Source organism: Microcaecilia unicolor, chromosome 2 (genome assembly GCF_901765095.1).
Source record: "Microcaecilia unicolor chromosome 2, aMicUni1.1, whole genome shotgun sequence".
Classification (NCBI taxonomy): Eukaryota; Metazoa; Chordata; class Amphibia; order Gymnophiona; family Siphonopidae; genus Microcaecilia; species Microcaecilia unicolor.
The window spans coordinates 3101918-3116734 of record NC_044032.1 but is presented as its reverse complement, the minus strand read 5'-3'; the positions used below and the strand labels follow the sequence as shown (position 1 = coordinate 3116734).

At 45.7% G+C, this 14817-nt stretch overlaps 1 protein-coding gene across 1 annotated transcript in view; it reads right to left on the bottom strand.

Moving 5' to 3' along the window:
* LOC115461793 (CMRF35-like molecule 8) overlaps positions 1–14817 on the bottom strand; it is a 58620-nt gene that overhangs the window by 7979 nt on the left and 35824 nt on the right. The window contains exons 5-7 of the mRNA XM_030191835.1: positions 13237–13343; positions 3989–4041; positions 3176–3325 (exon numbers count right to left, since the gene is read on the bottom strand). Coding sequence (XP_030047695.1) covers positions 3176–3325; positions 3989–4041; positions 13237–13343 — 310 coding nt within the window. The remainder of the gene's footprint in view (positions 1–3175; positions 3326–3988; positions 4042–13236; positions 13344–14817) is intronic.

The window sequence follows — 14817 nt, the reverse complement described above, 5'->3', positions numbered from 1 at the left end:
AAAAGATATAGTGGAAATAGAAAAGGTACAAGGTACAAAGAAGGGTGACGAAAATGATAAAGGGAATGGGACGACTTCCCTATGAGGAAAGGCTGAAGCAGCTGGGGCTCTTCAGCTTGGAGAAGAGACAATTAAGGGGAGATATGAGAGAGGTCTATAAAATAATGAGTGGAGTGGAACGGGTAGATGTGAATCGTTTGTTTACTCTTCCAAAAATACTAAGACTAGGGGGCATTCGAAGAAGCTACAAAGTAGTAAATTTAAAACGAATTGGAGAAAATGTTTCTTCACTCAACGTGTAATTAAACTCTGGAATTCGTTGCCAGAGAATCTGGTAAAGGTGGTTAGCTTAGCGGGGTTCAAAAAAGATTTGGACAGCTTCTTTTTAAAAAAGGTTTGGACGGCTTCCTAAAGGAAAAGCCCATAGACCATTATTAAATGGACTTGGGGAAAATCCACCATTTCTGGGATAGGCAGTATAAAATGTTTTGTACTTTTTTGGGATCTTGCCAGGTATTTGTGACCTGGATTGGCCACTGTTGGAAACAGGATGCAGGGCTTGATGGACCTCTGGTCTGTCCCAGTGTGGCATTGAACTAGCATCCTTTCTCCAGCAGTGCCAATCCAGGTCACAAGTCCCTAGCAGGATCTGAAAGATTAGAGTTGTTCATTGCCGCTTACTCCAGTCACAAGCAGGGACTTCCTGAAGTCTACATGGCTAATAGTGTTTTTTCTTTTAAAACCCAGCTATGCTAACTGACAAGACCAGGGCCGGTCTTAGCAAGTGCGGGGCCCTATGCAGACCAATTTGTTGGGGCCCCACCCTAGCCCCACCCCATTGATAAGATTATTCCATTTTTAGAAAATTTTTTTATTTATGAAATTTCAAATAAAGACAAATGACGCTGAACTTGTACAAAAAAACTGATTGAAATAATAAGCAAAATGCTATCATGAAACCATAAACAGCACTAATTCCAAGGACAGGACGAGCTACAACCTTATGCGTGGCGTGGAAAGCTAACTGTAATTACACCGGGCTCTAAAATACCAGTGCACAACCTAGTGAAAAAAAAACCCAAAAATGGCTGCAAACTATACGCTAGCAGAATACTGCACCTTCCTTGATCACACCTGAAAAACACATGAAGGCAAAATACTGAACTGGAAAGTAACCTCAAGAAATCAGAATCAGCATGCAGCAATACTACAAAAATTGAAACTTACATGAAAAATATCACAGATGCACATTTCCAAAAACTGACATATTCCAATTAATAAATCCTGAATAAAATAGTTTTTTCTACCTTTGTTTTTCTGATCATGCTGGCTCAGTATCCGATTGTGCTGCTATCTGTCCTCTTAACTCCGTTTCCAGGGCTTCCTTTCCATTTATTTCTTTACTTTCCGCCTTTCTTCTTTATTTCTTGCCCTACATCTGTAAGTAAAAGCTGGGTCCTCCACAGACTTGACTGTCCAGTGGATCCAGCTTCTGCCTATTTTCTATATCCATGTGCACTTTTTCTCCTCTCTTCCTTTTCCCTCACCTCATCTCCTTCCTCACTCTTCCCTTCCCTCCATCCATGTCCATCATTTCTTCTCTCTCCTCCATCCACCCATGTCCAGCGACCCTCCTGTCCCCCCTGCCATCCATCTATGTACAGCAAGCCCCCGTCCCCTCTGCCCTCCCCTGCCATCCACCTATATCCAGAAACCCCCCTCCCCTGCCATCCACCCATGTCCAGCGACCCTCCTGTCCTCCCTGCCATTCACCTATATCCAGAAACCCCCCTCCCCTGCCATCCACCCATGTCCAGCGACCCTCCTGTCCCCCCTGCCATCCACCTATGTGCAGAAACCCCCCCCCCGTCCCCTCTGCCCTCCCCTGCCATCCACCTATGTCCAGAAACCCCCCTCCCCTGCCATCCACCCATGTCCAGCGACCCTCCTGTCCCCCCTGCCCTCCCCTGCCATCCACCTATGTGCAGAACCCCCCGTCCCCTCTGCCCTCCCCTGCTATCCACCTATGTCCAGAAACCCCCCTCCCCTGCCATCCACCCATGTCCAGCGACCCTCCTGCCCCCCTTACCCTCCCTTGCCATCCACCTATGTGCAGAAACCCCCTGTCCCCTCTGCCCTCTCCTGCCATCCACCTATGTCCAGAAACCCCCCTCCCCTGCCATCCACCCATGTCCAGCAACCCTCCTGTCCCCTCTGCCCTCCCCTGCCATCCACCTATGTCCAGAAACCCCCTCCCCTGCCATCCACCCATGTCCAGCGACCCTCCTGTCCTCCCTGCCCGCCCCTGCCATCCTGTCCAGAAACCCCCCTCCCCGCCATCCACCCATGTCCAGCAACCCTGCTGTCCCCCCTGCCCTCTCCTGCCATCCTCTTCTCCCCCCCAACCAAGGGGACGGGATGATGAGAATGAACGAATCAGGAAGAGCTTCTGTTCTGCTAGAGATGTCGGGGGGACTCGGGAGGGGAGGAGCGCTTTCAGTGACGCTGCTGTGCTGGATTCCGGCGACGGAGGGTAGATTTAAAAGAAAAATTATCCTTCCTTGGTTGGGGGGAGAAGAAGAGGGCGGGCAGGGTGGTGGTAAGCATGGCGCGGCGGCGCCGTGCCATGCTTACCTTACTTGTTGTTTACGTCGGTGCCCTGGGAAGAGGCTGACTGAAGCGTGCCGCGCGGGGCCCCCCTAAGTGCGGGGCCCTATGCGGCCGCCTCGGCCTAAGACCGGCCCTGGACAAGACCACATCTTCTAGCAACAAATTTCAACATTTGTGCTTATATGAAGAAAAATCTTTTCTCTGATTCATTTTAAATGTGCTACCTATTGGTTTCATGGTGTGTCCCCTAGATTCGTACTGTTCGAAAGGGCAAACATCTCCATATTTACCTGTTCCACTTGTTTGGTCATGAAATAACAAAATGTGGAGTTTTTGGGGCACTTCTTTAAATAACCGTCAATCAAATTATTGATGGAGCAGCTGCCTGTCCTGTCCTATTGGTCATAACTCCTTTTGTATATATATTATATGAAAGCTAATACCCTGTGACCCTTCCAACATTGGGCGGCACTATTCTCATAACTAAACTTCCCTTCCACTATGAAATCTTCCACCACTTCCCAGTTTTGACTGAAACCATTCATAGTCGACTCTTTCTCCGTACCGTGCACTGGCTCTGAACCTCATCGTAGCAGGACTCCAGCATTCCTGAAACTTGAAGAGATGCAACATTGGCGTAGAGATTATCTGAACCAGTGGATGTTGGCTTCCTGGGAACAGAATATAGGGCAGATATCGCTGTATCATCGGGAGGCTGAAAAAAAGAAATCCAACAAGAAATGAATATTTTAGACACTCTGTGAGAACAGATGCCACATGTCTTCTATTTCCCATTTCAGTGTTTTCTGTTAAACTTACTGTGATGATCATCTAGAAATTCAGGCCATCAAGACCAGAATATTATTGAATCTGGGAATGGGGAACAGATCATTTGTGGACCTAGATTTTAATAGACCCATCCACTTTTGACTTCTTCCCCTTTAAAATCCTTATGATCTCAGCCAAAATCTAGGGCAAAGTCTTTGACACCAAGCTTCTAGTTCAGGTATTTGTGACCTGGGTTGGCCACTGTTGGAAACAGGATGCTGGGCTCGATGGACCTTTGGTCTTTCCCAGTATGGCAATACTTATGTACTTATTCTCGCCACCTGTGGGAGGGGTAGGTAGGGGGAAGGAGAGATACTGGGTTAGGAGGAATTAGGGAAGGAAAGATCCTGAACTACAGGGAGGTAGGGCCTTGAACTGCACTGGGTGGGGGATGTCAAAAACTCTTGGGTTGACTCTGCTGAAATGAGGAAAAGGGAATTAAATGCAGTTATCACAATACCACATGGTATGAACAAGAGAAAAAATGTCATCATTTCCTTCAATTGCTCAACAAAAGACCAGATTTCTTGCTGTCCTGAGATCTTCTTACCGGTTCATGGTAGAAGTTGTTCTCATTATCCTTTGACATTTCTCCTTTCAAGGCTGAAATAGTTGGACAAAATGGTCTTATCAATAGTCAGACAGAACATGTCATCACTAGAGACTGAGCAGGGGACTAGATTGCTCACTGAAATTATTTGTGGTCCAAAATACTCATATATCCTACTATCCTACTATTACATTGTTTAATTGTATTTTACTGAACTGTAGCCTGCCCTACGGTACTGTGTAAGCCACATTGAGTCTGCAACTAGTGGGAAAATGTGGGGTATAAATGTGTTAAATAAATAAATATATGTGGAAACTTCATATCTTGATTCAATAGATGATATCAGAAACTGCAAGGATTCTGCTTTTCTTTTCTCCAGGACCATCCTATATAATAAAATGCACCTCCAGCATTCTGAAGCCGAGAAAGTGAAGCCTTCAAGCCTTGAAGCATTCCTGCAACGTTCCGGAACTACGTGTCGTCAATTGAGGAGATGGAGCCTTACAGAGCGCACAAATGCTTCAAGGCTTGAAGACTTCACTTTCTCACACACACACACTCACTCTCTGTCTGTCACATACACTCTCTCTCACACACACTCTCTCTCACACACACAGACTCACACACACACTCTCTCACACACTCTCGCTCTCTGACACAAACACACACACACACTCTGTCTGTCTGTCTCTCTCACTCATTCTCTCTCACATACACACTTCATCTCTCACCCACACACTCGCTCTCAAACATACACACTCCGAGGAAAGGGGGGGCATGGAACACGCTGGGGAGGAGAGGGAGGTGGGCATGGAACTCGGAGGGAAGGGGGGGCCAAGAACTCGGAGGGGAGGAGAGAGAGGGAGGAGAGGAGGGAGAGGAGAGGGAGGGGGGCCTGCACCTCGGACGGAAGGGGAGTCTGGAACTCGGAGGGGAGGAGAGGGAGGGAGGGAGGGAAGGAGGGGGTCATGGAACTCGGAGCCCCACACACACTCACTTACTCTCTCTCTCTCTCTCACACACACACACACACACACACACACACACTCTCTCTCTCACACACACATACACTCTGTCTCTCACACACACTCTCTCTATGACACAAACACACACACACTCTGTTTGTCTGTCTGTCTCTCTCTCATTCTCTCTCTCACTCACACACTTTCTCTCTCTCTCTCTCAAACATACACACTCCGAGGAAAACCTTGCTAGCGCCCGTTTCATTTGTGTCAGAAAAGGGCCTGTTTTACTAGTAAGAGCATAAAAGACTAGATTCTATATATCATGCCTAAAAATTTGGCGCCAAAATGAAATTCGCTTAACCTTATTCTATAAAGTACACCTTGATTTAGGCGTACTTTATAGAATAAGGCTACATTTCTGTGCAGTTTATAGAATACGCCAAGTGCTGGTCCACACGACTAAATTTAGTCGTGGCTAATTATGCCAACTAAAACTACTACTACTACTTAACATTTCTAGAGCAGTACTAGGGTTACACAGCGCTGTACAGTTTAACAATGAAGGACAGTCCCTGCTCAAAGGAGCTTACAATCTAAAGGACGAACCGGGTGTAAATCGCTGAAATTACACACAGAGCGGGTGTATTCTATAACAATGCACATAGATTTTAGAAACGCCCACAACCCACCCATTCCTCTTTCAGTTATGTGACTTACAATTTACAAGCAGCACACTGCAGAATACACTTAGCATGTAGTGTGCGTAAATTCTAATTAATACCAATTAGTTCCGAGAATTACATAAGTAATGCCATACTGGGAAAAGACCAAGGGTCCATCGAGCCCAGCATCCTGTCCACGACAGCGGCCAATCCAGGCCAAGGGCACCTGGCAAGCTTCCCAAACGTACAAACATTCTATACATGTTATTCCTGGAATTTTGGAGTTTTCCAAGTCCGTTTAGTAGCGGTTTATGGACTTGTCCTTTAGGAAACCGTCCAACCCCTTTTTAAACTCTGCTAAGCTAACCGCCTTCACCACTTTCTCCGGCAACGAATTCCAGAGTTTAATTACACGTTGGGTGAAGAAAAATTTTCTCCGATTTGTTTTAAATTTACTACACTGTAGTTTCATCGCATGCCCCCTAGTCCTAGTATTTTTGGAAAGCGTGAACAGACGCTTCACATCCACCTGTTCCACTCCACTCATTATTTTATATACCTCTATCATGTCTCCCCTCAGCCATCTCTTCTCCAAGCTGTATAGCCCTAGCCTCCTTAGTCTTTCTTCATAGGGAAGTCGTCCCATCCCCGCTATCATTTTAGTCGCCCTTCGCTGCACCTTTTCCAATTCTACTATATCTTTCTTGAGATGCGGCGACCAGAATTGAACACAATACTCAAGGTGCGGTCGCACCATGGAGCGATACAACGGCATTATAACATCCTCACACCTGTTTTCCATACCTTTCCTGATAATACCCAACATTCTATTCGCTTTCTTAGCCGCAGCAGCACACTGAGCAGAAGGTTTCAGTGTGTTATCGACGACGACACCCAGATCCCTTTCTTGGTCCGTAACTCCTAACGTGGAACCTTGCATGACGTAGCTATAATTCGGGTTCTTTTTTCCCACATGCATCACCTTGCACTTGCTCACATTAAACATCATCTGCCATTTAGCCGCCCAGTCTCCCAGTCTCGTAAGGTCCTCTTGTAATTTTTCACAATCCTGTCGCGATTTAATGACTTTGAATAACTTTGTGTCATCAGCAAATTTAATTACCTCGCTAGTTACTCCCATCTCTAAATTATTTATAAATATATTAAAAAGCAGCGGTCCTAGCACGGACCCCTGAGGAACCCCACTAACTACCCTTCTCCATTGTGAATACTGCCCATTTAACCCCACTCTCTGTTTCCTATCCTTCAACCAGTTTTTAATCCACAATAGGACATTTCCTCCTATCCCATGACCCTCCAATTTCCTCTGTAGCCTTTCATGAGGTACCTTGTCAAACGCCTTTTGAAAATCCAGATACACAATATCAACCGACTCCCCTTTGTCCACATGTTTGTTCACTCCTTCAAAGAATTGAAGTAAATTGGTCAGGCAAGATTTCCCCACACAAAAGCCATGCTGACTTGGTCTCAGTAATCCATGTCCTCGGATGTGCTCTGTAATTTTGTTTTTGATAATAGCCTCTACCATTTTCCCCGGCACCGACGTCAGACTCACCGGTCTATAATTTCCCGGATCTCCCCTGGAGCCTTTTTTAAAAATGGGTGTTACATTGGCCACCCTCCAATCTTCCGGTACCACGCTCGATTTTAAGGATAAGTTGCATATCACTAGCAGTAGCTCCGCAAGCTCGTTTTTCAGTTCTATCAGTACTCTAGGATGAATACCATCCGGTCCAGGAGATTTGCTACTCTTCAGTTTGCCGAACTGCAAATTTACGTCCTCCAGGTTTACCGTGAAGTCAGTAAGTTTCTCCGACTCGTCCGCTTGAAATACCATTTCCGACACCGGTATCCCGGTTGTTAACGTCTAATTATCAGCGCTGAGTAACATGTTGATTAGTATGTTACCAATTAAGTTATGCGCATTGTTATGGAATACGTTTCGATTTCTGCATGGAAATAGTAACATAGAAGTGACGGCAGATAAAGACCTGTACGGTCCATCCAGTCTGCCCAACAAGATAAAAAACTCATTTTACATGGTATGTGATACTTTATATGTATACCCAAGTTTTGATTTGTCCTTGCTATTCTCAGGGCACAGACCATATAAGTCTGTCCAGCACTCTTCTTGTACTAAACGTTCTGGAGCTAACGTCAAAGCCCCTTAAAATTTACACTCCAGCCCATCCCTATCTATTCAGTCATGATCAGGGCATAGACCGTAGAAGTCTACCCAGCACTGGTTTTGCTTCCCAAATACCAGCGTCGCCACCCAATCTCCGCTAAGATTCCGTGGATCCATTCCTTCTAAACAGGATTCCTTTGTGTTTATCCCACACATGTTTGAATCCCATTAGCGTTTTCATCACATCTACCTCCCGCGGGAGGGCATTCCACGTATCAGTGCGATATATTGAATCCGAAGGAAAACATGATATGCTGGATCAGATTAGTGGTTCGTTCAGCCCAACATCCTGCCTCTGATGGTGGGTTTGATTAACCAACACAGCTAGTGGAACTCAGCTCTACAGTGACTACTTCAGAAATGAAACCCCCCAAAATAAGCAAACTGATCCATCACAGTGGGAAGAGCATGATTTCAGGAGATCATTCCTGGGAAAATGGGAAATGAGAGGCACAAAGAAAGGTAAGACCGTGAGACATTGAGGGGTCATTTTAGTAATGGCCTGCGGTAGTGTAGGCGTGTGATTTGGGCACGCGCAAAATCATTTTTCAGCTCACCTGCAAAGAATGCCTTTTTAAAATGTTTGCCATAAATGGACGTGCGGCAAAATGAAAATTGCCACGTGTCCATTTTGGGTCTGAGACCTTACCGTCAGCCATTGACCTAGCGGTAAAGTCTCACGCAGTAACCAGGCAGTAAGGACCTACGCGCGTCAAATGCCACTTGGCACGAGTCCGATACGCGTGTCAAAAATGAAATTACCACAAGATCCACATGGTAGCCGGGCAGTAACTCCATTTTGACGCGCGTTGGGCATGTGTAGACGCTTACGTGGCTTAGTAAAAGGGCCCCTGAAGGAGGAGAAAGAGGAGGAAAATCCCCCCATTTCAGAATCTGAAGACATTGAGATGTATCAGAGTTTAACTTCAGTTTTACATTAGTTCTAAATTTACTGGAGGAAAAAGGTTTGGACAAATTCCTGGAGGAAAAGTCCATAGTCTGCTATTGAGACAGACATGGGAAGCAACTGCTTGCCCTGGGATTTGTAGCATGGAATGTTGCTATTCTGAGATTCTGCATGGAATCTTGTCACTCTTTAGGATTCCGGAATCTTGCTATTCTTTGGGGTTCTACATGGAGTGTTGCCACAATTTGGGTTCTGCCAGGTACTTGTGACCTAGCTTGGCCACTGTTTGGAAAACAGGATACTGAGCTAGATGGACCATTAGTCTGACCCAGTATGGCTACTCTTATGTACTTATGTGCTGTAAGAGTGCTTACTCTGGAGTGTGTTATCTATCAGAAAGGTGAAGGCGCATTACCCAAAGCAGCAGGGCAGAACAGGATTTTACTGAGAGCAGAGTGCTAGAAGCAGCTCAGTCACTTTCATTTCATATTCACCAGATACACCACCTGCTTGAGGCAGGGAACAACATACTACACAATTCTGTCATCATCAAAACACCCAGTAAAACTACATTATAGATCCCATCTCAACAATACCAAAAATTTCCCAACCCCAATCGCCAGCCAGCACAAAATAAAACCAAAATTCAAACTCTCATTTATGTTCCCAGTTCACACTGAATCCCACCCTGTGCTGAGAGGCTTTCCTGCAGATTTAAGTAGAAACATAAAGGAATAATTATTAAAATTGCACCCTGGGGCCTGCGAAAAAATTTTCAAAGGGAAGCTGGTGTTCCCTTTAAAAATCAGAACAGTAACCCTTGCAGTCACGAGATCAACCAAAGCCTCCAAATAATGCACACCTGGGCAGATGCATTCAAACTAAAACTTAACGCAGAGAAAACACTCACCTCACAACATAACACAAAAAACTTAGACGCCATAATAACACCATACTGTTCTCTTCCGGTCTCACAAAACTTGAAAATTCTCGGAATCACCATTGATCGAAACCTCACCCTTTATACCCATGTGAAAAACACGACGAAAAAGATGTTCTACACCAAGTGGAAACTTAAAAGAGTAAAACCTTTCTTCCCGAGATACATCTTCCGTACCCTGGTACAATCAATGGTAATAAGCCATCTGGACTACTGCAAAGCACAATATGCCGGGTGCAAAGAACAGACAATCAAAAAACTCCAAATTGCCCAGAATACAGCTGTCAGACTCATATTTGGAAAAACCAAATATGAAAGCGCAAAACCCCTAAGAGAGAAACTTCACTGGCTTCCACTTAAGGAACGCATTGCGTTCAAGATCTGCACGATTGTACACAAAATCATTCATGCACACGCCCCAATCTATATGCTAAACCTCTTGGACCTACCTCCCAGAAACACCACAAGATCATCCCGCAAATTTCTCAACTTGCACTACCCCAGCTGCAAAGGACTTAAATACAAGCTGATGCACCAGTGGCGTAGCCAGACCTGATATTTTGGGTCGGCCCAGAGCTAATATGGGTGGGCACTATATACGAGTAGTGTTTCTTGGGATATTACAAAACAATGCCTTATAATGCACTTGATGATGGACTTCTAAGTAGTCTGCCCAACAGCTGCCCTGCATCAACATAAACCACATACATACTTAATGGAGGGGAAAAAAACAATATTTTTAAATACAGCTACATTATGCCATAATCCATCTTCACTGCCTAAGGCAAAAAAAAGTATATCATTAAATATACCTTTTTTGCCCTAGGCAGTGAAGTGCTTACCCCACCCAGAAGCCCACCACTAGCCAGCATTCTGATGAACACATTGCATACGCTAAAATTTAAAAAATACATATATTTTACCTGCTGGGCAGCTGCTTGCACGTGGTGCAGAAAAGCACCCTGGCTCATGTTCCTGTTGTGTGGGGCCGCGGGGGAGTGCTGATTCGAGAAGAGGCTAATAACAAATAAAATCATTTAGACCCAGCTGGGAGGCACAGGGTGGACTGTGGAGGAGCTGCGCCCATGACACAGCCGACAGCTTTTCCCGGGCCATGCGGCACAGCGTGCAGTGCCATCGTGCTGTGTGCAATTTCGGGGAGCGTGGGGGTGCTAGGCTTACTCGAGTTTCTTGAAGTCCTCGCCATCCCCCGGCCACATACAGCTCGCCACTCTGCGGATCGTCCAGCGAGCCTAGTGAGGTAATTCGGTGGCCGGCCTGCGGCGTGTATACGTTGCGAACAGAGCCGAAGAGAGCATGCACACTGCCCGTCACCTCCTGCAGGAAGACGTCGAAGTTGCCCACCTTCCTCTCGACCCTGGTAGAAGCCAACCCGGCTGCACCGCCGCTTCCCCAACCTGAGCCTGACTCTCCCATAAAAATAAACAGCCAGCAGCACTGCAGCCGCTTAACTGAAAACTAACGACGTGACTTCTTTCTAGAGGAGGGAGGGGTCTTCTCAGTTCTCATCCAAATCAGAACTCGCCGGCCTCAGGTAAAACTTCTCCGGCGCTCGAAAATCGGCAAAACCAAAAGGTCAGGGAGAGCTGTAGGGACAGCAGCCTACACCTACACATCATTTAAACCGAAATAACAACTGGGAGCTGAACCGCGATGGCAGAAAGGCTGTGGCTCTGTACTTTTTGGCGCTTAAACTGGGTGGGCCTGAGGCGAGATTGGGTGGGCCTGGGCCCACCCAGGCCCACCCGTAGCTACGCCCCTGTGATGCACGCCACTACCTTCTCTTACAAGAGCACGCAGATATGGAATGCATTACCTACAGACCTGAAAGCAATCAAAGAAACATCTATCTTTCGGAAATCTCTGAAAACACTTCTTCAACAAGGCCTACAATGAGAACCTATAACCTCACTAAGTCCACTCAATTATGAACGCACACCCTATATAACTACCTTAACAACTCTCTTCCTTCTTCCCTCTCCCCTTCCTTAATCGCTACACATAACTAACTGTATCTGATATCCTGCTATGACAATGTTAACAAATCTATGTAAGCCACATTGAGCCTGCAAATAGGTGGGGGAATGTGGGATACAAATGCAATAAATAAATAACTAAATAAGTCAAACACAGCGAGGGTGACAAAAGAAAGAGCAACAGAGGATGTCCAGTAGGTGATATGATACAGATGTTCCAATATTTGAAAGGTATTAATCCGCAAACGAACCTTTTCCGGAGATGGGAAGGCGGTAGAACAAGAGGACATGAAATGAGATTGAAGGGGGGCAAACTCAAGAAAAATGTCAGGAAGTATTTTTTCACGGAGAGAGTAGTGGACGCTTGGAATGCCCTCCCGCGGGAGGTGGTGGAAATGAAAACGGTAACGGAATTCAAACATGCGTGGGATAAGCATAAAGGAATCCTGTGCAGAAGGAATGAATCCTCAGAAGCTTAGTCAAGATCGGGAGGCGGGGCTGGTGGTTGGGAGGCGGGGATAGTGCTGGGCAGACTTATACGGTCTGTGCCAGTGCCGGTGGTGGGAGGCAGGGATAGTGCTGGGCAGACTTATACGGTCTGTGCCAGAGCCGGTGGTTGGGAGGCAGGACTGGTGGTTGGGAGGCGGGGATAGTGCTGGGCAGACTTATACGGTCTGTGCCAGAACCGGTGGTGGGAGGCGGGACTGGTGGTTGGGAGGCAGGGATAGTGCTGGGCAGACTTATACGGTCTGTGCCAGAACCGGTGGTGGGAGGCGGGACTGGTGGTTGGGAGGCAGGGATAGTGCTGGGCAGACTTATACGGTCTGTGTCCTGAAAAAGACAGGTACAAATCAAAGTAAGCTATACACAAAAAGTAGCACTTATGAGTTATCTTGTTGGGCAGACTAGATGGACCATGCAGGTCTTTTTCTGCCGTCATCTACTATGTTACTATGTCCAAAAATTAATTGGCGTTATCTGCTGCTTTTTCTTTTGTCACCCTCGCTGTGTTTGACTTACTCCCTTTAAAAATTAAACAGACCATAGGGGTTATGAGTACTTTGAAGGTATAAAGCAAAAGAAGTGAGGTATAAGTGTAAATTTGGAAATGAAACTCCCCCTGCCCTTCCCCCTTTCAACATAGCTAAAAAAAAAACCACTTCATTTAGAGTGGGGATAATTTTCAAGTGATGTTTTTACAAGAGTGAACACATTTATCTGCAGGAGGACTTAAATACACAATTAACCAGAACTTTTTTTGAGGGTGTACTTGGGGGTACTGAGTACCGGCACCTTTTCCACTGACTGCTAAAATTGACCCATGGAACCCAAGTTTTAATGAAAGAGCTCTGGCTCTACACACCAATTCTGCCTTGTTGTAGATTCTGTGACTGGTTGCAGGGGGCCTGGCTATTGTGGGATGGGTCCCTCAGTGGTCACCCCACCCCTGAAGGGTGGCCTAGCATTTGAGTACCTGCACCTTTTTTGCTAGAAAAAAAACGCACTGCAATTAACATACTATTTCAATCATAGAACTCGTGTAGCCAGTTTAACAAAATCATTCTTACCCTTCTTTCTCCTCCATCTCCTAATTAATATCACCGTAGCAAGAGCAATCAGCGACAGAAGCAGGAGAATGACTGCAGTCAGGATATAGAAAATATTGTCTAAATCCCTGCAAGAGAAAGTTGTGGATTACTCTGTTTTATGTCAGCATGAGAGCGGGAGGCTCTGGGTATTAGTTACATCACACCAGCCCTGTTTCATATACTCCTCTTCTGGGTCACGTTACCCCTGATATCTGCAACTCGCCCTTTGCTTCAGTCCACTTCAAATTTGCCTCTATTTTCAGCATTTTCTTTGGCTTGCTGTCACCTGCCAGTCTGATTTTATTTCTGTTCACCCTTCTTCTTGCTAACTCTGCTCCTGCTATCTTTCTCTCAGACCCCATAATCTAGCCACCATCACTGAAAGGTCCAATGTCGCTCGCTCAGCATTGCAGGACTGTCCCTAGAACTTCATTTAAATTGAAAAAAAGGGGAAAGTACATAAGTATTGCCATACTGGGAAAGACCAAAGGTCCATCGAGCCCAGCATCCTGTTTCCAACAGTGGCCAATCCAGGTCACAAATACCTGGCAAGATCCCCAAAAAGTACAAAACATTTTATACTGCTTATCCCAGAAATAGTGGATTTCCCCCAAGTCCATTTAATAATGGTCTATGGACTTTTCCTTTAGGAAGCCGTCCAAACCTTTTTAAAACTCCACTAAGCTAACCGCCTTTATCACATTCTCTGGCAACGAATTCCAGAGTTGAATTACACGTTGAGTGAAGAAAACTTTTCTCTGATTCGTTTTAAATTCACTACATTGTAGCTTCATCGCATGCCCCCTAGTCCTAGTATTTTTGGAAAGCGTAAACAGACGCTTCACATCTACCCGTTCAAGTCCACTCATTATTTTATAGACCTATATCATATCTTCCCTCAGCCGTCTTTTCTCCAAGCTGAAGAGCCCTAGCTGCTTTAGCCTTTCCTCATAGGGAAGTCGTCCCATCCCCTTTAAACAGAGGAAGACAAGGAAAACCACCACTGAGGTCATAGGAATAGTAAAATGTGCTGTGAAATATTACTTTCAATAGGAAAGAGTATGTACCATATTCAACATCCAAATGCAAATTATATGATTGATAAAACAAACAAAAAAAGAATTGTACAACAGAAATTTGGCTGTACGCACGCTCAACGCACGCCAAAACTGACTTCCCGCCCGACTACAGCGTGCCTTTTGTGGTAATTTCATTTCTGGCGCGCATCCGCTACACGCGTCTGAAAAATAATTTTTATTTTCGGACACGCTGCAGGTGGCGTCTGACGCGCGTAGGTCCTTACCATGCAGATTCTTTAGCACTAGGTCCATGGCAGGCGGTAAGGTCAGACACCCAAAACAGACGTGCGGCAATTTTGATTTTTGCCACACCTCCATTTTTGACAAAAATTTAAAAAGGAAATTTTTGATACGTGCGCTGGAAAATATTTCTGTGCGCGCCCCAAACCCGCGCTTACACTATCGCAAGCTACTTTTTACTGCGGCTTTGTAAAAGGACCACAAAGTGTAAGACCTAAAAAGCCTTTAGATGAAAAATATA